This window comes from Notothenia rossii (genome assembly GCF_949606895.1).
Source record: "Notothenia rossii genome assembly, chromosome: 7".
NCBI classification, from domain to species: domain Eukaryota; kingdom Metazoa; phylum Chordata; class Actinopteri; order Perciformes; family Nototheniidae; genus Notothenia; species Notothenia rossii.
Genome location: NC_136905.1, coordinates 51975229 through 52001132, shown reverse-complemented (window position 1 = coordinate 52001132; position 25904 = coordinate 51975229). Strand labels below are relative to the sequence as shown.

Here is a 25904-nt window from a genome sequence, read left to right as displayed (position 1 = left end):
GGCTTTTCAGAAAACATCCGGGGCTTGAGCCCAAGTAGCCACCCCCTAGCGCCACTAATGATCAGGATAATCCAGTTTTTTGGGATCAAACTGATCCCAATCCTGTGTTATCGGTTTAAACTAGCCATTTTGAAGATTTGATCCAGATTAAAGCTTGGATTGGATTTCCTGATCTGATCGGATATCAAAGTGGTCCTAATCCTGATTGTTGGTTTTGAACTACCCAAAATCCAAATCTGATCTGATCAGATAGGGATTAAACGTTTTTAACTCCTGGGCCCAGGATAATGATTGACTGCATTGCCAGACTTTATGTCAATAATCTGCATTATAAACAGGACACAAGGTGGTGCCATATCCATGTCATTCATGTCAGTGAATGTACTAATTTGAATTTACCCTCTGTATGTGTTAAGTAAATAAAGTTGCCTTGCCTTGAATGAACGCAACTCTTAATATTAGATACTGTGTTTTTAAGTGGCGATGGAGATTATTTGTTGACCCTGCTTTAAAGGATATTCTGCCTTTACAAAAAGTGCATCCAAATGCTGCTGCGTTTTCGCGTTTGTCTCATTTTCCATCCAAAAAACACGTTGTCTACCTGTCCTGTACCACTTGTTATGTGACTTCTCTCTCTCGCGTATTCTCTTAAGACCCACCCCATCTCACTCCTCATGCTGAAACCTACCAATCAGAGTAGGGGGGGGGGAGGGGGGGGGGGTCTTCACAGAATACGTTTGGGGAACAAAATCAAGCTTTTTAAAAGGCGAGTGGATTTTGGCAGGCAGTGAGTGCACACCAACGATTGAACGATAACAAGAACGGTTCTCACCAAGTACGACTCGGTTCCCCTCGTTGGTACCAAAGAGCCGTTCAAAAGAATCGGCTCGTTCACAATCGAAACAACACGAGCAAAGAGGCCTTCTTCAGATTTTAAAGATCCCATGTCATGGGTATTTCTACTGATCAGAATTCCATTGTTGAGGTCTACTAGAATAGATTTATATTGTGCAATTTTCCAAACTCACATTGGTTTCTCTTCTTCTCCTTTTCTTAATACACATTCATTCATTCACTACTACATACATCTGATATCTAACTTCTTTAGCCTACTTTCAGCTACAGAAACCATTCAACTATTACATTATTCAGCTATTTCAGGACATTGAACAACATGTTGTTGTTTATACCTTTTGTAAACCTTTTCTTTTAAATATTAAGCTTCTTCACTATTTTTCTGACTCTTCCAGTTTAACATTTCACTTTCAAGTTTTCAACAAAGCCATTGCAATGCATTTGAGCTGTAACAATTTAATTCAAATAATTTCACTTTTCTGCATTTCCCCGCTAAGTTCAGCAACACACTTACCGTTTACGTTTTTGTAGCTAAAAGCAGCTACAGAGACCATTCAACTAATAAAATATTCAGCTTTTTCTGCATTTTCAGCTAAATACAGCAGGAAAAATGTACACAGTTTACAGCATTTCGCACGCATTTTCAGCAGGAAATGCATTTTCTAATCTTATCAGACCTGAATATCATATTCAGCTGTATTAACAACTCAGTCTCACAAAAAAACGTGTACATAGGACATAGTATTTCTACAAAAACGCCTCTGAAATTGTAAGATCCCTACATTTCTTTTTCACCATTCATTCCAATGGCTGGCGTCTATGTCACTTGATCTTCAAATTTCTCCCTGCAGAAAAAAAAAACATGGCCTAACTTCGTTTTATTCTCGGCGTAAAATGCCTATTTTAAAGTTAGTTTGGCCATTAAAATGCGTTTTGATGTCATTTGATGCGAGAAATATGAGTTGTTATTTCAGATTATGTGTGCAGTGGATGTACATGATCTTTAGTTTGCTAGTTATTATGAAGATTACTTCAGGAAATTGTGTCTATACAACGTTTTCACTGTTACCAAGGTGGTTGCTAGGGACGCTGCTATCGATATTATTTCTGTTATGTTGTGTAAAATGGTGTTATCTTTATTGCTACCCCCTTCCCCGTCAATGTTGGTCCACAGCGCAAACGTATTAGTTTAACAAAATCCGCAATTGTGGCATAGTGTGGTGCAGAGAGATGGGAGTCGGAGGCGGGGTATCAAAGGTACAAGCTAGACTTTTATTTAGCATCTCAAAAACAGACCGGCGGAGACAGGATGTCCGGCTCACTAAAATGTCCGTGCGGAACAATACCCTAACCCATAGATCCGTGGGTGAATAATGTTAATCACCACCAGTGCTTGAATTGGAATAAAAAAGGTGCCAGTACTCTAAATCAGCAACAAGTATTTGGCACAAAGTCATAGTATATCCTATAATGCTGGTGGGTTTGTCTCTTTACTGTATATTTTAGAAAGGCTCACTGTACTTAAACAAAATGACTCAGGGTGCATCTGAGATTAGAGGGGGAGCAGTGGTAAAGTGCTATTTTTATAAGTGGGGAGTGGACCTGACACCCTCTAGTCTAGGGGGGTCCGGGGGCATGCTCCCCCGGGAACATTATTTTTAAAATATTGAAGTTAGATGCATCAATCTGGTGCACTTTGAGAGCAAAATGAAGAGATATATGGATACCTCTCAACATCCATAATGAAACAACTGTAAACAGATTTACTTTTTCTTTATGGATATAAAAGAAAGTAAAGCTTGACTCCTACTGGCTGGTTAAATGACTCCTCGTCCCTGAGGCCACTACAAGTGTTTTGTGCCATTTTGCTGGATTTATTTGTCAATAGCGTTGTTGCACAAAGTGATAGCCCTCTAGTTTAAATCTACTACCCAAAAAGAAAAATATGGAGATGGGTTACTATTTAAAAAAAATTGCAAATCTATTTGGGAACAGTGGGGCCGGGCCTCAAATCCTATAGGGGGGTCCGGGGGCATGCTTTTAAAATGTTGGACTTAAATGCATCAATCTGGTGCATTTTGAGGGGGAAATAAAAAGACTACACCCATATGAAACAAAAATGTATACATTTAAATAATCATAAAATCATAAGTACATGGCCATAACATAATAACATACAATATTCAATATCAAAAAACATTGAAACTTGTTTATTTATTTGTTTTTGGTTCATTTATAGTTGTGAGTGTGTCTGGGCTCCTGAATCGGCCTCTCCTGTCTCCCTCCTTTCCCCCCTGCTCCTCTTTGAGGCAACAGCAAAGACTAGTTTTAGCTCTCAACAAGTTTAGGGGAGACCGGGGCTGGTTGTCTCACGGGTTGGTTGTCACATTACTTATTCCAGGCACACTAGGTGGCGCTGTGGTAAAATTTTGATATCAAACTGTTAACCTTTGATAGCTTAATCATTTGCACTAGGAATTTTGCTGAGCAGACACACAACATTGAGGTGAGGAGACAATTTTTAATTTTCATGGGTCAGAGTAAATTTTCATGTTGGTGTTGTTTTTGTATTGAGAGCTTGTAGGATATTAGTCATTCAAAAACAAAACACTCATTAAAAAGCCAAAGGTAGTAGCTTTATTTTGAGTCATATTTTAGCTATCAAGTTAAAGCCATGTGGCAGCTAGGTTAGCATCTTTGTCAAGAGGTCAGTTGGGGATGGTTGTCACATAGTTCGTGGGGTTGGTTGTCACATGTGACAACCAACCCCTCAAGTACTAGAATTAGGTTTTTTTTTCAACTTAGGATGTGCAGACAGTGATATCTTGTGTCTTTGTTGGTAGAATGGTCAGGAACTTCAAGAGAAAGACAGAGAGGGGCAGAACACCAGCAGACATTATGCTTTTGGCTGTGAGGCAGGTGAAGCTAGAAGGCAAAAGCATACGTAGGACAGCTAAAGAATTCAATATTAACTACAGGACATTGACCCGTTACTGCCAGAAAATGTCAGATGAAGACATCCAGGGTGGCGCTACCACTCCCTCAGTGCCAGTTGGATATAGAAAAAATCGCCAGATTTTCAACAGTCACCAAGAACAGCAGCTGAGAGATTACATATTAAAGGCCTCTGAGATCTATTATGGTCTCTCTCCCAAAGAAGTGCGCTGTCTGGCTTACCAGTTTTCTGTGTCACAGCAAATTAAGATTCCACAGTCCTGGAGTGACACTAGTCAAGCCAGTGCTGACTGGTTCAGTGGCTTTCTCAAGCGCCATCCTTCTCTCTACATCCGATCACCTGAGGCCACAAGCTTGGCACGAGCCTCAAGCTTCAATAGGGAGAATGTTGCCAAGTTCTTTGACAACTTGGAGAGGGTCATGCAGAAGTACAAATTTGGGCCTAATGATATTTGGAACATGGACGAGACCGGTGTCACCACTGTACATAAGCCAAATAAAGTTGTGGCTCGGAAGGGCCACAAACAAGTGGGCAGCCTCACATCCGCCGAAAGGGGAACACTTGTCACAATCGCTGCAGCTGTTTCTGCCACTGGGAACAGCATCCCCCCTTTCTTTGTTTTCCCAAGAGTCAATTACCGAGATCACTTCCTTAAAAATGGGCCTGTTGGAAGTAGAGGTGTAGCAAACGTGTCTGGATGGATGAAGGAGGAGCATTTTGTGGATTTTCTGAAGCATTTTGTCAGCCACACGAAATGTTCAAAAGAGAAGCCCTCTCTGCTGCTTTTGGACAACCACGGATCACATCTCTCTGTGGATGGCCTTGACTATGCCAAAGAAAATGGTGTGGTCATCTTGTCCTTTCATCCACACTGCTCACACAAGCTTCAGCTCCTTGACAGGTCAGTGTATGGACCTTTTAAGAAGCATGTCAGCTCTGCCTGTCACGCCTGGATGATGCAAAACCCAGGGAAGACCATGTCAATTTATGACATTCCAGGCATTGTCGCCATTGCCTACCCACTGGCTGCAACCCCTACCAACATCCAGTCAGGCTTCAGGGTTTCGGGCATTTACCCATTTAACAGGGATGTGTTTGAGGACTATGAGTTTGCCCCATCTTTCGTTACAGATCGGCCCCTAGCCCCTCCCACCACTGTGCAACAGCAGGACCTGTCCCCTCCCACCACCAGTCAACAGCAGCCACTGGCCCCTCCCACCACCAGTCAACAGCAGCCACTGGCCCCTCCCACCACCAGTCAACAGCAGCCACTGGCCCCTCCCACCACCAGTCAACAGCAGCCACTGTCCCCTCCCACCACCAGTCAACAGCAGCCACTGTCCCCTCCCACCACCAGTCAACAGCAGCCACTGTCCCCTCTCACCACCAGTCAACAGCAGCCACTGTCCCCTCCCACCGCTACCTGTTCAACTATTTGGTCAAGCCCAGAAGATATCCGTCCATTTCCAAAGGCGGGCCCAAGGAAACTGGTGCAGCATAGGAGAAAACGCACAAGTGCTGTACTAACAGATACTCCCGTGAAAGCCCAAATTGAAAATGAGAAAAGGTCTGCTGCTGCTAGGAAGAAAATTGTTGTGACCAAAGATGCTCCTCAGCTGTCAAAAAGAAAAGCCCCTCTTAAAAAGAAGGCAGCCAAGAAGCTAAAGCTAGAAGAGGAGTCTGAGGAGGAGGAATGCTTCTGCCTGGTCTGCATTGAGCCATACAGCAATAGCAAGTCCAGGGAAGTATGGCTCAGATGTGTTCGCTGCCAAATGTGGGCCCACAAAGGTTGTACCCCTGGCAATCCATCGGCATACATCTGTCACAACTGTGATTCTTGTGACTCTGAATGAAGCACAGCCTGTCCTGCGCAGGGTTTCCTACTTTAGTTCAGTAGATTGTTGAGAATATTGTCTTGTAAACCTTTTAAGACTGTTGGTCTGCTTGTTTTTGTTTTCTGTTATAACTTACATAATGAATAGCAAGTCCAGGGAAGTGTGGCTCAGATGTGTTCGCTGCCAAATGTGGGCCCACAAAGACTGTACCCCTGGCAATCCAGGGGCATACATTTGTCACAACTGTGATTCTTGTGACTGAATGAAGCACAGCCTGCTAGTTTAGTTCAGTAGGTTGTTGAGAATATTGTATTGTAAACCTTTTAAGACTGTTGGTCTGTTTGTTTTTGTTTGCTGTTAGGCAACTTACATGCTAATAAAGAGGTTTTAGCACTGAAAATGATTTAATTTTATTTCTCAACACAGTAGACAATTCAAGTAACTGATCACCTCCTTTAATCCCATTGTTTAAACATAAGGGGCATTGATGACAACTATCATAGGGGTGGTATTCATATTAAAACTTATTTGCAGTTTCTAGCTTAAAAAACGAAAAAGTTACACATTTTTTAACATCCCTTTTTATCACTGAAATCCCGTTGAAACTCTATAGGGACAACCAACCCCATACCCTGTGACAACCAACCCCGTGATGGGGTTGATTGTCACATTGTGTCAGAGTGTCTTTGATGGTTAATTGCTCCCTGTTACAATACATTCTAAAAGTAAAAATGATACACATTTAAAGCCAAGACCCCAAGCTTTCATTTCATGTAGGAGTTACTGCTGAAAGAGTTTTTGAAGATGAGCAATTCATGCATGAGTAAAAATTGTGACAACCAACCCCGGTCTCCCCCTATCTTACATTTATTCACCTAGTTAACATTTTGTTTGTATTATTCATGCATATTTTACTAATCACTACCCCCTCAAATGGAAATATGTGTTTACATAAATGGTGACCGAACCGTTTGAGACCCACTGAGGTAACTTAAACTAAGTTAACTATCTAAAGACTCAGAGAGTAATTTACCTCACCAGAGCTGTAGTTATCAGCCTCTCAGTCTGACAGCAAAGGACTCTCCTTCCACCTTGTTGTTGAAACAGCTCCTTATATCCGTTAGCGCAGCTAGCTAGCACCAAATGCTAACAACAATACACGTAACCGGTGTGCGCGCTTTCTCGCAATGTGGCAATGTCGGCAGGCCACGTCATGTAGACAGCCAGTCACCCTCTGTGAGGAAGAGTCAGACCCACATTTGCGCTGCGTTGCGTTTACAATATATACGTATATTGCCGGCGGCTGAGTACCGGCATTTTACTGAGTACCGGCACCTTGCCGGTACTCAGTAAGAAGTGCCGGTACCACATGGGTAAAAATCAGAAGTGCCGGTACTGCGTACCGGTGAGTACCGGCCCAATTCAAGCACTGATCACCACAATAGATATGTTATTTTCCCCTGTGCAATTCTCTATTTACTCAACAATAACACATCATTATCCTTGTTTTTATTTATTTGTTTGATCAATAAACACAAGTTGGAGTCCGTCAGGACCAAGGGTCTGAGCAGCTCATTTGCTTTACAGAATATTACACCCGGAAGTAAGTATTCTCTCCGCTTCGCTTGGCAAACCCCGTGATAGTCCTCAAGCTCTGTGATTGGAGAGTGTGCTCCGAGGGTTACGCCGAGCGCCGAACAGCACTTTGAAATGGGATGGAACCACGGCAGACTGTCCAAAACTGGATTTGAACGGGTCCACCCCGTCCCCCCCTCCCCCACTCCGTCCCCAGAACTACACATGCTGGCTATTGTGTTTCGCAACATGTTCTCTATCTATGGCACGTCTCTACTGGGAGTTGTAGTTTTAAAAGACGTTTTCATATTTCCCATAATAAGAAGTTGCCAGTATTAAACTGTGTACATCCCTGGAGGTTTAGGGGATAGGAAACACTCAAATTTAAAACATATAATTAATAAATGGGTGAAAATTGCTTGTGCCCATAATGGGCGGCATTAAAAAAGTGCTAAGGTCAGAAGAGCTTTATTTAACAGCTGGTCTTATGTCTGTGACCCCTCCTGTTGTTAATTGATAAGCCTGAAACATGCACTTGTCAAGGTTCAGAGGCACATTTTGCAAATATGGCAGTAGCCATCGATCATCTTAAGATAAGATATACTTTATTGATCCCAAGTTGGAAACACTTGCGTTACATCAGCATATGTAACAGTTGTAAATATGCAGTGGTGTTTATTTGTAAATCATTTAGTATAATCACACAAATTCTGTGTTTCATATTTAATAATTCTGTGTTCTTTATTTATTGATTGTTCAATACCTGACAAGGCCGGAGATGAAAAACTCGGGTCGCAGGTTCCTCAACAGTGCATCACAAGACATCTGTCAATATGTGTGTAAACCTCCACCATTAAACTGTCATATTCTGCACATTTATTATACTATCTACATACATCTTATATAAGAGTATAATACATATGTATAATATCAGTTAAAATAAGTGCTTCAACATAGTTAACATTGCTGGAGGTATACACAAAGTATTTCATTCATTGCATAACTACACCGTTTGTGTATATGTCAATAAACCTTAGAATATCTTGAAATCTTGAAAGGGATGTGCAAAATAGTCATTATATACAGTCTTTAATTAACTATTAGTAGAGAATAACGAGTAATGAATATACTTTATAGGGATCCTATTAATATCTAATAATAAAAATAATGAAATTCAATAACCCTTTGAGCTTGCCCAGAAAAAATAAGGATCAAACCAGAAAGACGAAACATGGGACGTGCAGCCAAGTATATACAGTACAAATCAAATTTTAGTTATACAATTATCAAAAGTGCAATATTAAGTTTGTCGCTAGCTCAAAAACTATGTCCACACCATTTTAAACTATTTTAAATGAACAAATAACAAAAATGTTGTAAACAGAAAGGGACAAAACACTAACTATAGGAATTGCAGTCAAGTGTATACAGTACATCACAGGTGAAACCACATTTAAATTCTCAGAATTGCAACATTGAGTTTGTCACTAGATCAAAAACAATGTACACACATTTTTTAAACCCTTTTAAATGAACAGAGCTGTTTTAAAACACTCTGAGAGAGAGACAAAGAAACTCCAACACTTGGCAACTGATTAACTTTTTTTTTGTGGAGGCTGACTTGATATGATGCCCTCAGTGCCCCTCTGTTCCCTTTGAATGCCTGAAAATAACAGAGAAGATATTATCATTAACATTGCTGGGTTATTGGGTGATTTTTAACACCAGCCGGCGTACGAATGTGGACCTGGCAACCGCATTTATAGCGCATTACATTACATGTTACTTGTTAGACGCTTTTATCCAAAGCAACTTACATACTCAATACTGTGGGGAATCCCCACGGAGGGATTTTGACAGGGTTGTTGCACAAAAGATCCAAGCGCGCACAAAAGAAATCTGAGAGCAGACATTTCACGAGCGCACAGAAAAAGCCTGAGTGCAAGGAGAAGGTTTTAAACTGGAACACAGGAAACCTGTAAGCGCAGCAATATATCTGAGTGCAAGCGTACAGTTTGAGCAGAAGCAGAGCAAATCTAAGCGCAAGCAGGCAATATTTGAGTGTGAGGACAGGGTTTGAGGGAAAGAAATACATATTCTGAACGTGAAATCAATAAAGTATGCTCTCAAATTTAAAGACCACGCTCTTGAATAAAGATAGGGAATAACCCCCATATGTATTCCTATGTGCATCACACTGCAGCAGTCACGTCCGCGCGGCTGATACTTTCTCTCGCTTTCCTTCTCATACTGCCTGTCACTTTCCCTCTAATCTTCCTGTGGTTATTATTTCTCTGTTTTTCTCCCGGCCGTTTTAAAAACATTTCAGGCTAGTAAAAGTTGAAACACTGCTCTATGCCGCTACAGAATGTAGTGGACTCGCGGGAGCGAGTAGAGGACGCGCGAGAGCGCGCAGCTGGCGGTCCGCTCCTGGGCTCAGTCTGCATTTCATCCAACTTTGCATTAATGAAACAATTTCACAACAGACCCTGACAAACTCACAAAAACACAAAACAAATGATTAAAATGAGTGACTTACTTTTCCGCCGTCAAAACACTGCTTCTTGAAAGACTCTTCTTTGCAGATGAAAAAATCCTTCGATTTGTCCCGATGCAGAGGATGTTTTGTTTGGAGATGCCGGTCCAATTTATTCATTTTCAAGCTTTCGTTACTGAGCACCTCTCCACATAAAACACACTGAGGCCGCTCCTCTCTATTTCAACAGCTTTTGTGAAGCCAACGTTTAAAAATTCCTCTTTGTATCGTCTTTTTGCCGTCATGTACGATCGGGATTAATCAACAGACAATAAACAGACAGCGCGAAAACTTTCGCGGGGGACGCGTCAGAGCTGATACAAATACTATCTTTTATTTTTAGTTTATTTGTATTTAGAAAATGAAATCATTCAATATACAATGCTATATTGCATAATTTCATTTTCAAAATAAAAAATAACATAAAAAAATTATAAAAAAATTGTATTTGCAACGCAGCCATCAGCTCTGACGCTGTGTGTGTGTGTAGCAATGCATTTAACTGCGACCCAATCAAAACGGGTCCGCGACCCATTTTGGGTCGCGACCCTGAGTTTGGGAAAGGCTGGGTTAGGGTATTGTTCTGCACGGACATTTTAGTGAGCCGGACTGTCTCCGCCGGTCTGTTTTTGCTAAATAAAAGTCTAGCTTGTACCTTTGATACCCCGCCTCCAACTTCCATCTCTCGGCACCACACTATGCCACAATTGCGGATTTTGTTAAACTAATACGTTTGCGCTGTGGACCAACATTGACGGGGAAGGGGGTATCAATAAAGATAACACCATTTTACACAACATAACAGAAATAATATCGATAGCAGCGTCCCTAGCAACCACCTTGGTAACAATGAAAACGTTGTATAGACACAATTTCCTGAAGTAATCTTCGTAATAACTAGCAAACTAAAGATCATGTTCATCCACTGCACACATACTCTGAAATAACAACTCATATTTCTCGCATCAAATGACATCAAAACGCATTTTAATGGCCAAACTAACTTTAAAATAGGCCTTTTACACCGAGAATAAAAAGAAGTTCGGCCATGTTTTTTTTTTCTGCAGGGAGAAATGTGAAGATCACGTTACATAGACGCCAGCCATTGGAATGAATGGTGAAAAAAAACGTAGGGATCTTACAATTTCAGAGGCGTTTTTGTAGAAATACTACATCCTACGTTGTGGACCAACGTAGTTATTACACGTTTTTTTTGTGAGACTGGGTTGGTATTAATGAGATCAGGAGACCCCTATGCTAGAAAACACTTCATTCATGTGACTTCAGTTAGTATAGAGATGTCAGAATAAAAACTTGTTTAATATTAGTTGAAATAAGTTTGATAATAATTGAAAATAATTTCCCCATTTTCTTTATTATCCTTTTTTAGATAAGCTGGATACCTTTGTGTTTTGATTAAGTATTTATTTATCGAATTTCAACTTTTTTTTCTCAGTTAATAAGGACAGAAACCATACATTAAAAACTGAAAGAACACGATTTGTTAGGATATTTCTGTTTTCCTCAAAGCGACCAACAACACAGGACACACTTCTTTACAAACAGAGGCTTACCGAAGATAATGAAGACACATTTTTTATCCTAGGTTTTCGTACGAATAATCATCATAATCATGTATTATCATTCCAGAACATGTCATACATGAGGGTGGAACGGAATGGGGAACTCTAACTCCAGTGCAGGTGCAAATAGGCATACATAAAAAAAAACATATATTATAAAAATATATGTCAGTATAATAAAGAAAATAAAACATTTACATTTAAAATCTAATGCTCTTGCTAAGACTAAAAAAGTGCTTGATTAAAGCATTAAATTAATAAGATGGCCAAATCAAGCCCAGAGTGCAGTAGCAGCATGTTCAGTGATAAGCAGATCTACTTCATTTAGTGCAGGGGTGGGGAACCTTTTTCATCTCAAGGGACATTTCAATTTGTTCAACATCCTCCGAGGGCCGTACAAGTTATTGTCCTCTGCTTAAAAATACTAAAATCACAGCCCATTCATTTCGCCTTTCTTTCATGCTGTGCAAAGAAAAAGCAACCTCTTAATCCAGATACCTTACCATGACTCGCGCATGCATGCACGTGCACGGTTGTGGCATGCCCACCAAAACGGAAAGATATGGACACAAGATGTGTGCAAATATATTTATTTTCCTATCCATGTGAACATGATTTAAATGGGGGGGGGGGGACTTAACCTCCTCCCGGGAAGATTTTTTTTTAAATGTTGAAGTTAAAAGCATCAATCTGGTGCACTTTGAGAGCAACATTAAGAGATCTATGGATACATATCTCAACACCCATATGAAACACAACTGTAATCAGATGTTCTTTTTCTTTATGGATATATTTTACAAATCACTCCCCTTTCAAACTCTTGTCAGTAGCGTAGGCAGAAATGTACTTTAGGGTGGGCCTGTAAAAAATAGGGTGAGCCAGATTTTTCTTCTGAGCATCAGAAGCTAACAACAATCCCCGCCGGTACCGGTGGCAGATTACTTTTAGAATACTTTTGGAATACTTTCTTTTCCATAACAGATGGGTTTGTTTTGGTGCACAGGAGACACCTGTTTTACTGTTTTAATGGCTTATCAAGAGCACAAACACAACATCTTGGTTTCATTCTGGACAGCTCTCTCTCATCTGCACCCCACATAAAAAACATCACCCTGACTGCATTCTTTGTACTGTCTTAAAACCTTTCCTTGTAATATGTTATGAATTGTAAGGTGTCCTTGGGTGCTTTGAAAGGCGCCCCTAAATAGAATGAATTATCATTATTATTTATTATCTGAAACGAAGTAATAACTTTTAAAACTTTTTCCAGTCACTTGCCCCATGCATTCAGCAGCAGCAGGCCATTCACTTTGATTTGATCCCGTTATAAATGTCATCATTTCGACAATAAATAAATGCTACATAAACGTTATCTTGCACATTTTATCTAACCATCTCCGTTTCTAACTTTCAATATATTTTAAAAGCTCTCTCTCTCTCATCTGCGTGCGGGGGCGGGGCCTCACAGACACGCTGCATCTCTCTCGCTCACAGACATGCTGCAGCGCTGTGCAGTAGGGGTGGGCGATACCACAAAATCTGGATTCGATCCGATACCAAGTATTTCAGGGCCAGTATCGCCGATATCGATACCGATACTTTTTTGAATGAAAAGCGTCTTATGTACTTTCATATAGGGGGGAGCTGCATGACAGGATTTGTGAGCTGAAACCATCATAAATAGACTAAATCTGAATTCATTTTCATGAATACAGACAGGACAGTTTTTATAGACAAATAAATGTTTTACTTTTGCAAATGTAAAGTGCAAACATGAAAAATAACAATATAAAGTGGCCAGAGTAGCGAACTGTCTTCTTGCACACATCACAGTTCGCTAAGTTTGAATTGCCAGTTGTGAAATTGCTCCCCACAACGCTGCTCTTTCTCTCTGCCATCATGCGCGTGTGTGTGTTGCACTCGCGAGTCGCTGTCTGTCAGCTTGACAATCGGCGTTCAGGCAGGGAGCGCGCTGCGCGTGCACGAGCCTCGAGGAGAGGAGGACAGCAGTGGAGAGAGAAGAAAAGAGCATATACTTCTGTTCGTCTGCACATAGTTTTTTGAAGAAATTGATGAGTAGAGGAGACGGGAAAAAAAGTATAAAAGTATCAATCCTATTGGCTCTAGTATCAATATTTTGAAACGTAACGTGATATCGGAAGTATCGATATTTTGGGATCGATCCGCCCACCCCTACTGTGCAGTGTGCACACAGTTCTGCAGGTAATGAATATTACATTTTGTGAGGAAACCTTTCCACCAATAATTCCAATAAGTATTCCAAAATGTATTCACTTCAGGTTTACGAAAGTAACTGTAATCAGATTACTCGTTTTTCAAATGTAACGCCAGCTGAATACACTTGATTTTTGTATTCTGATTACGTAACGCCGTTACATGTAGGCTATTCCGTTACAACCCAACCCTGTGTATATCTCTCCGGACTGTCCACCAGCAGATGAAAAACACCCACCTCTCCGCCTCTTCCAAGGGACGAGGTAACCGTGCCGCATAGTTTCCGTTAACATTTATCTTCTTCTGACAGCCCAGCAGCAGGAGAGGTGGGGAGAGGGAGACGTGGGGAGAGGGAGGCGGGCTATTTCATCGTTATCAGAAAATTATCGTATAAATCGCTGCTAGATGAGGGCAGTGGGGGCTCTTCTTGGAGTCTGGCTTTTTTCAAAAAACTAAAGTTCATTTGTGAACTTTGAGCCATCATTTATTTTTGCAGGCAGCTCTCTGCCTCTCTCACATTATTATGGCGCGCACCGGAACCAACAATCAGTTTTTACCGTAAATTAGTTCGATTCAGAGGACAAAACACATACAACATTAATTAAACTCGATATTTGTTCACTTGAATTTCACTTTGAATTCTTGGATATTCTCAATGGGTGAATACATTTTTTTATAATAATAATAAAATAATAAAAACAATTTTTTATTTTATTTTATTTGAAATGACACCGAAGCTTTGTCAGGGTGGGCCAATGAGTAAACTGGGTGGGCCCGGGCCCACCCTGGCCCTATGGTGGCTACGCCACTGACTCTTGTTTATTAATAACAACTTTCTTTTACTGTCATATAGTATTTTATACCTGTTTACTTTATTCTCTTGTTTTTTTATAACTATAATGATCATATAAAGATGTGCCTTTACCTCACTGGTTGTAGAAAAAGCTTCTTATATTCGTTAGCATAGCTAGCTAACCAGATGCTAATAACAACAAAGTTATTGACTGTATGATCAGTATGACAGAAGAACAGATCGCCACTGGGATTACAACTAAAGACACAGCCACGCAAAAACTGCGGCATGTGTGCGGCTCCTTATGGGTAGGCCTACTGACATTTTTGGAAGTGCCAGAGTGGCGTTCTGGTGCTCTCCGGCAGAAATGCACCCCTGTCAGACGAGACATCTATACCACGTGATGACACGTTAGGCTCGTGTTGTGTTCAAGGACCCTGACCTTGGCCAGAAAAAAAAAGGCACACGCATGTTTAATTTTTTTGCGGTCTAGATTTCTTTAATTCTTTTCTTTTTTGCGTGTGTTTATTAATTACCTCGAGGGCCGTACCAAATTGTCTCGCGGGCCGTATACGGCCCGGGGGCCGATGGTTCCCCTCCCCTGATATAGTGCTAACAACATGTATACCTTGAGCAGCCTGGCTAATGTTACTGTCAAAGGCAATTAAACAAATACAAATAACGGTGTTAAAATGAGGCAGAATAAAACACCTGTTAGTGTTAATAAGTATGGGGGTTCTTTGCCTCCTCCAGCAACTGGACTCTTTAGCCGTGTAGAGGTTTCACATTTCTCTTCTCTTTTTTTGCGCTATACAGGAAGCTACTGTAGATTTGTGTCGAATTGCCAGTTAGCCAAAATGCTATTTTTTTTTTAAGGAATTTTTTATCCTAGAATTATTTTATATTACCTCAAAATAATATAATTTGACATGCAAATCAGTGGAGTCCCCCTTGAAGCAATCTTTAAACTTTGCTGTTAAAGATAGTTGAGGATGGAGATCTTATTTAGTGCCCCTGCTCCTTTGCTGTTGTTTAGAGTTGGGCTTCACAAATTCTCTGAATGGAGAGGTAAAACCTCGTATCCTGTTGATGGGCCTGAGGAGGAGTGGGAAGTCTTCCATCCAGAAGGTGGTTTTCCATAAAATGTCCCCCAACGAGACCCTGTTCTTGGAGAGCACCAACAAGATCTGTAGAGAGGACGTCTCCAACAGCTCCTTCGTCAGCTTCCAGATCTGGGACTTCCCCGGCCAAATCGACTTCTTTGACCCCTCCTTCGACTATGAAATGATCTTCAGAGGCACCGGGGCGCTCATCTTTGTCATTGACTCACAGGTCAGAGGAAAAACCACTCTAGGCTTAAGACAGGTAGTGCTAATGTGCACAATAACATGATGAGTTATATGGCCACATCCCCTCTCGTCTTTCCCAGTTACAGAGACCACGACATAGACTCCAGGAAATAGTCGTGAGCTTTAAGGGCGCTGGTAGGTGGATTTTATTTTACTTTCGGATTGAGCCAGGATAGTTCTTTCTTCTCTTTAAAGAATTTATGCTACATAACCTTACAGTAATTAAAGGCTTTGATTTCAAATATGAGAGTGGTATCAATCCTCAAATCAAGGCAAGAAAGCATATCATTCTTATAACTGATACCATTATCAACAAATACCTGGCACATTGAGCAGTGTTCTGATTTTGATCCCCTTAAAAATAAGAAAAATGTAATAAATTATATCAATTAAATATTAATATCGCGACAAAAAAAGGTGCTTGCCTAATATTTCATTAGTTTAGAAAACAATAATAAGAGGTTGCTTTGCTGTCTTTTCTAAATCTTTGCATACAAATGTTTATTTATTTTTATTCCAAAGTGTACAAATACGATCAGGACATTATTGTAATTGAATGTTGTGTTCCTTATCAGCTGCCACTGATACAAAATGTGATACAAGACGCAATAAGAACATTTGTTGTCTGTGTGGATATTTTTTCTTCGTCCTGATAGGATGACTATGTGGAGGCTCTGAATAGACTGCACCTCACGGTGACCAGAGCCTACGCAGTCAACCCAGACATCAACTTCGAGGTGTTCATTCACAAAGTGGATGGCCTGTCAGACGACCAGAAGATCGAGAAGCAGAGGGACATCCACAAACGAGCCAACGATGACCAAGTGGATGCAGGCCTGGAGCGAATACACCTGAGGTGAGCTAACTGTTTTTGGTTTCACAATATTTATGGATCGAATGGATACTGTAATATAACCAGATCTCAAAATGGAATATTGAGTCATAAACGTACTAATCAGATTTGATACATTTTTGACTTAGAAACCTACATAGGCTAGGTCAGGCTTTAAGTTAAATTAGACTTCAATTGCATGATGTTTCACATTTTAAGATAATACATGAATTCAGATATCTCTTTTAATTTTGTAATACTGTCACGGCAAAACACTATAAAATACTGTGATACAAAGTTTAGATCGTATCGCGCTCCCCTAGATTTCAAAAGGTGATGATTGCAGGAGGATGGAGGGTTTTGAAATCTGTGGAGGATTCGGAGGATCGCGAAAACAACTGAATAAAACACTTTGGAAATTAACGAATAAAACAAAACAAAAACAATTTCAAAAAGAATATACCTTCTATTTTAACAGGATCTATGAAAAGTGAATAATAGGTGTGTGATATAACTATGTCATGGCAGGTATTCATTGTTGTAGTGGCCAAACGGTTTACTAATACTTCCGTGTCAATGGGCCCAAAAATACTTTTTACCATTGACTTACATTAGGAAAGAGACATCTGTAAATCAGGACACAATTATGTTTTACGTTAAATCAACTACCCTGGACGAACAATCATTATGCCCTACAATCTAAAGCCAGAGTTATTTTCCCTTTTAGTTCAATGGACTAACTAAGACCAGACGTGACAGGGCGGATTGGAGGCGGGGCTTAATAAAAATCTGCGCATGCTTGTACGCGAGAGTCAGGCTATTTTGCCTTTAGCAACTTTCATTGGAATGAAAAGCACCCCGCCTCCAACGCTGTATCCAGATCTCTTTATACATCCATGGTCTTTACAGATGTATGAAAACAAAAATTGCAAAGTTTGTTTTTTAAATGTTTTCTTATTCCAATTTTTCCTCCCTGGTGTCTACAGCTTCTACTTAACCAGTATATACGATCACTCCATATTCGAGGCGTTCAGTAAAGTGGTCCAGAAGCTCATTCCTCAGTTGCCCACGCTGGAGAACCTGCTCAACATCTTCATATCTGTGAGTAAACCTGCAGCTCTGGCACTACAGCACAGAAACCAAGCAGTGCTGTTAAATGACCTCAATATGTGTGAAAACTAAGACATCCTTTAAAAAAGATACAGACAGTAGAACACTTCCACTAGCTCTACTGTATACTCAGGTTTGATCAGGCACATTACATGATACAGTTTTGTGTGTCCTCCTGATCTTCAAAATCTCATCACTAGATGGTGGCAATGCATCAGATATATTGGTTGCATTGCAGGAATGCAGACATTGCGTCACATTTCACTACTGATTTTATGATTGTTACTGGAAGTATGTTACTGAATTTTTGCCTGAAATAACAAAGCAAATGCACTAGATCCCTTCACAACTTGCTGCAGGATACTGGACTCTTTAGCCGTGTAGAGGTTTCACATTTCTCTTCTCTTTTTTTGCGCTATACAGGAAGCTACTGTAGATTTGTGTCGAATTGCCAGTTAGCCAAAATGCTATTTTTTTTTTAAGGAATTTTTTATCCTAGAATTATTTTATATTACCTCAAAATAATATAATTTGACATGCAAATCAGTGGAGTCCCCCTTGAAGCAATCTTTAAACTTTGCTGTTAAAGATAGTTGAGGATGGAGATCTTATTTAGTGCCCCTGCTCCTTTGCTGTTGTTTAGAGTTGGGCTTCACAAATTCTCTGAATGGAGAGGTAAAACCTCGTATCCTGTTGATGGGCCTGAGGAGGAGTGGGAAGTCTTCCATCCAGAAGGTGGTTTTCCATAAAATGTCCCCCAACGAGACCCTGTTCTTGGAGAGCACCAACAAGATCTGTAGAGAGGACGTCTCCAACAGCTCCTTCGTCAGCTTCCAGATCTGGGACTTCCCCGGCCAAATCGACTTCTTTGACCCCTCCTTCGACTATGAAATGATCTTCAGAGTTACCGGGGCGCTCATCTTTGTCATTGACTCACAGGTCAGAGGAAAAACCACTCTAGGCTTAAGACAGGTAGTGCTAATGTGCACAATAACATGATGAGTTATATGGCCACATCCCCTCTCGTCTTTCCCAGTTACAGAGACCACGACATAGACTCCAGGAAATAGTCGTGAGCTTTAAGGGCGCTGGTAGGTGGATTTTATTTTACTTTCGGATTGAGCCAGGATAGTTCTTTCTTCTCTTTAAAGAATTTATGCTACATAACCTTACAGTAATTAAAGGCTTTGATTTCAAATATGAGAGTGGTATCAATCCTCAAATCAAGGCAAGAAAGCATATCATTCTTATAACTGATACCATTATCAACAAATACCTGGCACATTGAGCAGTGTTCTGATTTTGATCCCCTTAAAAATAAGAAAAATGTAATAAATTATATCAATTAAATATTAATATCGCGACAAAAAAAGGTGCTTGCCTAATATTTCATTAGTTTAGAAAACAATAATAAGAGGTTGCTTTGCTGTCTTTTCTAAATCTTTGCATACAAATGTTTATTTATTTTTATTCCAAAGTGTACAAATACGATCAGGACATTATTGTAATTGAATGTTGTGTTCCTTATCAGCTGCCACTGATACAAAATGTGATACAAGACGCAATAAGAACATTTGTTGTCTGTGTGGATATTTTTTCTTCGTCCTGATAGGATGACTATGTGGAGGCTCTGAATAGACTGCACCTCACGGTGACCAGAGCCTACGCAGTCAACCCAGACATCAACTTCGAGGTGTTCATTCACAAAGTGGATGGCCTGTCAGACGACCAGAAGATCGAGAAGCAGAGGGACATCCACAAACGAGCCAACGATGACCAAGTGGATGCAGGCCTGGAGCGAATACACCTGAGGTGAGCTAACTGTTTTTGGTTTCACAATATTTATGGATCGAATGGATACTGTAATATAACCAGATCTCAAAATGGAATATTGAGTCATAAACGTACTAATCAGATTTGATACATTTTTGACTTAGAAACCTACATAGGCTAGGTCAGGCTTTAAGTTAAATTAGACTTCAATTGCATGATGTTTCACATTTTAAGATAATACATGAATTCAGATATCTCTTTTAATTTTGTAATACTGTCACGGCAAAACACTATAAAATACTGTGATACAAAGTTTAGATCGTATCGCGCTCCCCTAGATTTCAAAAGGTGATGATTGCAGGAGGATGGAGGGTTTTGAAATCTGTGGAGGATTCGGAGGATCGCGAAAACAACTGAATAAAACACTTTGGAAATTAACGAATAAAACAAAACAAAAACAATTTCAAAAAGAATATACCTTCTATTTTAACAGGATCTATGAAAAGTGAATAATAGGTGTGTGATATAACTATGTCATGGCAGGTATTCATTGTTGTAGTGGCCAAACGGTTTACTAATACTTCCGTGTCAATGGGCCCAAAAATACTTTTTACCATTGACTTACATTAGGAAAGAGACATCTGTAAATCAGGACACAATTATGTTTTACGTTAAATCAACTACCCTGGACGAACAATCATTATGCCCTACAATCTAAAGCCAGAGTTATTTTCCCTTTTAGTTCAATGGACTAACTAAGACCAGACGTGACAGGGCGGATTGGAGGCGGGGCTTAATAAAAATCTGCGCATGCTTGTACGCGAGAGTCAGGCTATTTTGCCTTTAGCAACTTTCATTGGAATGAAAAGCACCCCGCCTCCAACGCTGTATCCAGATCTCTTTATACATCCATGGTCTTTACAGATGTATGAAAACAAAAATTGCAAAGTTTGTTTTTTAAATGTTTTCTTATTCCAATTTTTCCTCCCTGGTGTCTACAGCTTCTACTTAACCAGTATATACGATCACTCCATATTCGAGGCGTTCAGTAAAGTGGTCCAGAAGCTCATTCCTCAGTTGCCCACGCTGGAGAACCTGCTCAACATCTTCATATCTGTGAGTAAACCTGCAGCTCTGGCACTACAGCACAGAAACCAAGCAGTGCTGTTAAATGACCTCAATATGTGTGAAAACTAAGACATCCTTTAAAAAAGATACAGACAGTAGAACACTTCCACTAGCTCTACTGTATACTCAGGTTTGATCAGGCACATTACATGATACAGTTTTGTGTGTCCTCCTGATCTTCAAAATCTCATCACTAGATGGTGGCAATGCATCAGATATATTGGTTGCATTGCAGGAATGCAGACATTGCGTCACATTTCACTACTGATTTTATGATTGTTACTGGAAGTATGTTACTGAATTTTTGCCTGAAATAACAAAGCAAATGCACTAGATCCCTTCACAACTTGCTGCAGGATACCCACAGGTATGTGGGTCTATTGTACTTCACTAGATATAACTCATACCTCTATAACTGAAAAGTCCATACAGAACCATTCATGTTACTCATGTCGTACTGACACTGAGAACCAGGTGAACATGTGCCTGTATGGTTAAATCATATTTGCATGAGATGCAATACATGCTCTGATTATTACTGTGCATTGTCCCACCCTACTTCATAAATGGACTAACATTTTTACAAACTTCTGCTGATGTTATTCATGACAAAAAAAGGCCTTGCATTGTTTAGGTTACATCGAGTGTAATACATACAGATGTAGCACTTCATTTCAGACTCCAGCTTACAGCTTCCTGCCTACGACCTGCCTAAGACCAGTATAGAGGAATGTTAAGCCCTCCCACTATTTTCCAAGAGGGCGTTGCCAGATTTTCAATTTCAGGTTTTAACCAGGAGGTGGCGCTTCATTCACAAATACAGAAAGACAAGTTTCATGGACTTTCAGTTGTGTTTTGAGGAGCATTTGAACACATCAATATTTTAGATACTATACTAAAGTATATCTAATCTTGTAATTCAATAACATATAGTCTTTATATATTAAATAATCATAATAATAATAATGTAAATGTTTACATTACACTTCTTTATTTGTTATGCTCATACTTTTACCTTTACAATCGTTTGCTTTAATATGCAGTATATTTTTTGTATATTTTTGTGTTTGCTTCCTCCTGCTCCCTTTCGGACACATACTGTATGATTTATTATTATTATTATTAATATGAAGATATTATTAAGATAAGATAAGATGTTACTTTATTGATTGAACATTTTAGTTTAGAATGTGCTGTCCCACGGTAATTCAGAAGGCTCACAGGTCACATTCCGACCATTATTTAAAACAATAGGTGCTTTCACACCGTCTACTGTTTGATTTGTATAGAGGGAGCTCTGTGGCTGAATGGCCAGCGATTAGGTGCGGCGCATTTATCATAGGTGATCAGAGCTAACTGCCTGCCGTCAGATTTCATTTAAAAAACAGATCTGATTTTAAGACTATTTCTGCGCTCATAAAGAATGATAAGAATAAGAGTAATGTGTATTGAACTGGTTTCATTAATTAGTGAGTTTATTTAACACTAGAACCACCAATCGGGTCAATTTGTGTGATGTGTGTTGTGTGTGTGCAATGTAACTTTTTTTCAATAAATTTAGCAGTTGAACATAAAAGTAAACTAACTGAGGGTCACTTGCAATGACAGTGTTGTGTCTACTGTAAGCTTGTCACTCAGAGTAACCTACAGTTAATTTAGCTGCTGGAGAAGAAAGATCAGGGGGGAGGGGGGGAGAGAGCTGTGGTTGATGGGCCATTAGTTGTGTAAATACACAACTGAGAGCTGCCGTTTCATTCAGACTGTTTAAAAAACGGTAACAACAGACTATTTTTCAAGATCAAGATCCCTCCGCTACGCTTTGGGATCCTTATCTGCCGACGAGGCTCCATTAAAATATACATATTTTTAGTGGATTACTGAGTTTAGGCACGTTAATAACGTTTTAATGAAGTTGAATACAGTATATTCATATTTGTCAGTGATTTCATGTCATTTAATGTAGATTTGCAATAAAAATATTTTTGGGGTATGGGGGGGTCTGGGACTCGGAGTAATCTGCGGCCGTGAGCTGTTATGTGCCATCATGACACGCATGGTGTTCTTTTTTATATATATTATAATGAAGTGCGAGCTGTGTGCTCGAGTCTTCCTGCCTGTCGGCTCTGCTCTCATGGATGTATAATAAGGCTCTGTTGCTACGAGATGATGGTCTAGCTTCAGCAGCTACATTACCTACGGGTGCGTTCGTTAATATTAACTGCGCGTCCGGAGTCACTGTGGCACAGACTGGACCGCTGGTGAACAGCTGTTAGAACGGGCCGTTCAGGTGTTCAGAGCAGAGCTCCCTGTCGGAGCGGCAGAGCGTGATGTGAACTGAAAAGTTTTTCTGTGGCAATATTATTTAAGGAATTGTTGAGCTAGCTAGCTAGCATATATTGTCACTATCTGCTAACATTAGCTTTAGCCTTCAATTTCTAATAGTTTTTTTCATAGGCTATAAACAGAGGTGGTATAAGTATATATATATATATATATATATATATATATATATATATATTGTACTTGAGTAAAAGTAGAAGAACTCAGATCTTGTACTAGAATAAAAGTAGAACTACTCAGATCTTGTACTTGAGTAAAAGTAGAAGCACTCAGGTCTTGTACTTGAGTAAAAGTAGAAGCACACAGATCTTGTAGAGTAAAAGTAGAAGTACTCAGGTCTTGTACTTGAGTAAAAGTAGAAGTACTCAGATCTTGTACTTGAGTAAAAGTAGAAGTACCAGAGTGTAGGAATACTCTTTTACAGTAAAAGTCCTGCATTCAAAATGTTCCTCAAGTGAAAGTAGAAAAGTATTCTCATCAAAATATAGTGAAAGTAGCGACAGTAAAAGTAGTTATTGTGCAGATTGGTCCATTTCAGAATAATAGATATGATATGTTTTATAATGATTGATCATGAAAGTGTTCTCAAAGCTGGTAAAGGTGCAGCTAGTTTGAATGACTTTGTATACTGCAGGGTAGCTTGTGGATTTACTCCAGGTGGAACTAAAGTCTGATTTAACGCTTGATTATATTTCACATCATTCATCCACATCTGTAAAGTAACTAAAGGTATTAAATACATGTAGTGGAGTAGAAGTACACCATGTACCTCTGAACTGTAGTGGGGTAGAAGAACAAAGTAGCAAAACATTGAAATACTTAAAGGCCATGTAATGCATCTAACACAGGTGTTTTTAACATGTAGTTTAGATATCACCAGAATAAAAATAAATACATTTTTTTAAAGTTTGGTCATAATTAAATGACATAAACGTTAAAAAACGATGTTGATTCCGAAGTTTGCCGAGTACGCCCCCGATCACTCCCGAACGAGCGGTGACGTCACACGTGGCAAATATTGTCATTTGATCAAATCAGTCAAAATGGCAAGCAACGCGACAACTTCAGACAGCGATAGGGATCATTCAAGCTCAGATTCGGTGGGTTATCTGGATTCAGTTACAGAAGTAGAGAGTGAACCAGCTAGCCTTTCACTTCAAGGCATCTTGCCTTATCAGTACGAGCCTCCTGCCCGGCAATCGAACAACGAGGCAGAAACTTGTGAAAGAGAAGCGGATTCCGCAGCCGGCGAGAATCGAGTCGGCAATACTGAATGGTAAATTCAGTTTTATTTAATTTGACCTGCTCTAAATGTCGATCTTAACTTGTCATCTGTTCCTCACACGTCCGGCAGATATATATATTTTTTTATGTTATGTACAATATTCAGGTGTACATGTCAATGCTGTGAAAGCATGCCCACTGCAGATGAATGTGTATGCTGCAGAGAGATCTGGCAGGTGATGGAACAAATAGACAGTTTGCAACCTACTGACCAGATAGAAGACACCGACGAGAAACCAAGGTGCATTATTAGCCACCCAGGCTTTAGAGAAGGCTGTCTCAGTGTTTGGACACTGAGAATAGCGTATCTTCAATACAAACAACAACACAGAGCAGTTGATGGCCCACTACACCAGTAAGTAAATATTGATTGACCCAACTGCCTATTGCAGCTTTGCTTTCATAAAATACTTTTAGTCGCTACAGATATGGTACACTTTTAAAGATACCATTAAACTCTTTCAAGCAGTCAAAAACAGCTTGGCTTTTATGTTTTCTGTGTATGCAAGTTCAATGTAGTATGCTTGGGAAAAGAAACAACTACACATGTGAGGAAATATATAAGAGGTCTATGATTCTGTGAAGCAGTCATGTACAACCTCATATTTATTTTGTACAAGTAAAATAAAAATATCATGTTATAAGCCAATTTGTAACCATTGCTACATAATAGTACTACATAACATTTTATTTTTCTCCAAATATATATTTTTTCATTAGGAAGTATCGATATACAGCTTATCGACAGTTTGTACGTTGGTGCTGGGGTGTACTCGGCCCAAAAATCTGAGTCCCGCTGCCTGCATGTGCTGTAACCGAGATACGGAAGACTTACCCTGAACCGGGAGGCCGCTATCAGGGATTTCAATGGCCAAATCTGTAATTTGACATAAGTCATGCAGCTGAACTGGTTAAAATGGTTTCACATGATGTAAATAATTTACAAAGTACGTCATTTCCAATATTACTTTTCCAAAGAAACATGTAAATATAACAACATTTTCCAAATAACAAGTTTGTAAGATTGTATTAATTTACTGTTTGATAAATAAAAAAGGGTTCTTTTGTTAATTTTTCACTTGTAACATTTGATCTTTATTGCAGTGTACATTTGTCTATTTTGGTATATGTGCGAGTCCACAAACAATTAAAAGTGGTAAAAATAATAAAGATATTCAGACGTAATTCATTTTTGGCCTTACTTATTTCACTTCAACTTGTATATATTTCAGTCACTAAATTCACTGTACTCTGGTGACATTTAGCTCAAGCTGGCATAACACCTGTAGTCACTTAATTCTGACCCGAGTTTTGTGAACAATCTTCCAGCACCCATGATCAATGTTTAAAGCAATCAGGAAACATTCACAGCTCAAAAGTATTTTTAAATTCTTAGGGCTTTAATTCATCTTCTCTACTAATGATAGTAATATCTTTAATGCTAATCTGATCAACCAGAAGAAAGTAGAACCTGGATGTTGGAACACTGTGCCTACTGGTTCAGTAGAAGTGCATTGCACGAAATGTAGGTCCTGACACCCCACCAACAAGCACAGACATAAACAGCAGAATGTAATGTATTAGGCAATAATATCAGTGATATGAGTGAGTAGAAACAATCACAACAAAATAGAAATGTATAATATTGATGGCTGATCACCAGAGGATTCAATAACCAGTTTGACAGTCTGCCAGGTATTATGTTAATACAGTATATAAG

General features: G+C 39.6%; 2 protein-coding genes across 5 annotated transcripts in view; both read left to right on the top strand.

Moving 5' to 3' along the window:
• LOC307047229 (ras-related GTP-binding protein D-like) overlaps positions 1-17746 on the top strand; it is a 25372-nt gene extending 7626 nt beyond the window's left edge. Inside the window, exons 2-4 of the mRNA XM_079694063.1 lie at positions 15405-15700; positions 16374-16573; positions 17536-17746. Of these exons, the coding sequence (XP_079550189.1) occupies positions 15405-15700; positions 16374-16573; positions 17536-17731 (692 nt within the window). The 3' untranslated portion in view covers positions 17732-17746. The remainder of the gene's footprint in view (positions 1-15404; positions 15701-16373; positions 16574-17535) is intronic.
• A 308-nt stretch (positions 17747-18054) lies between these two features.
• LOC307047227 (ras-related GTP-binding protein D-like) overlaps positions 18055-25904 on the top strand; it is a 97094-nt gene continuing 89244 nt past the window's right edge. For 2 of the 4 annotated variants that reach the window (XR_013810372.1, XM_079694059.1), the window contains exons 1-3: positions 18055-18598; positions 19272-19471; positions 20434-20548. Coding sequence is in view for 3 of the 4 variants with exons in the window: in XM_079694059.1 (XP_079550185.1) it covers positions 18356-18598; positions 19272-19471; positions 20434-20548 (558 nt within the window). In the remaining variant the exon portion in view is untranslated. The remainder of the gene's footprint in view (positions 18599-19271; positions 19472-20433; positions 20549-25904) is intronic. The other 2 variants (XM_079694061.1, XM_079694060.1) reach the window with 2 other exon arrangements.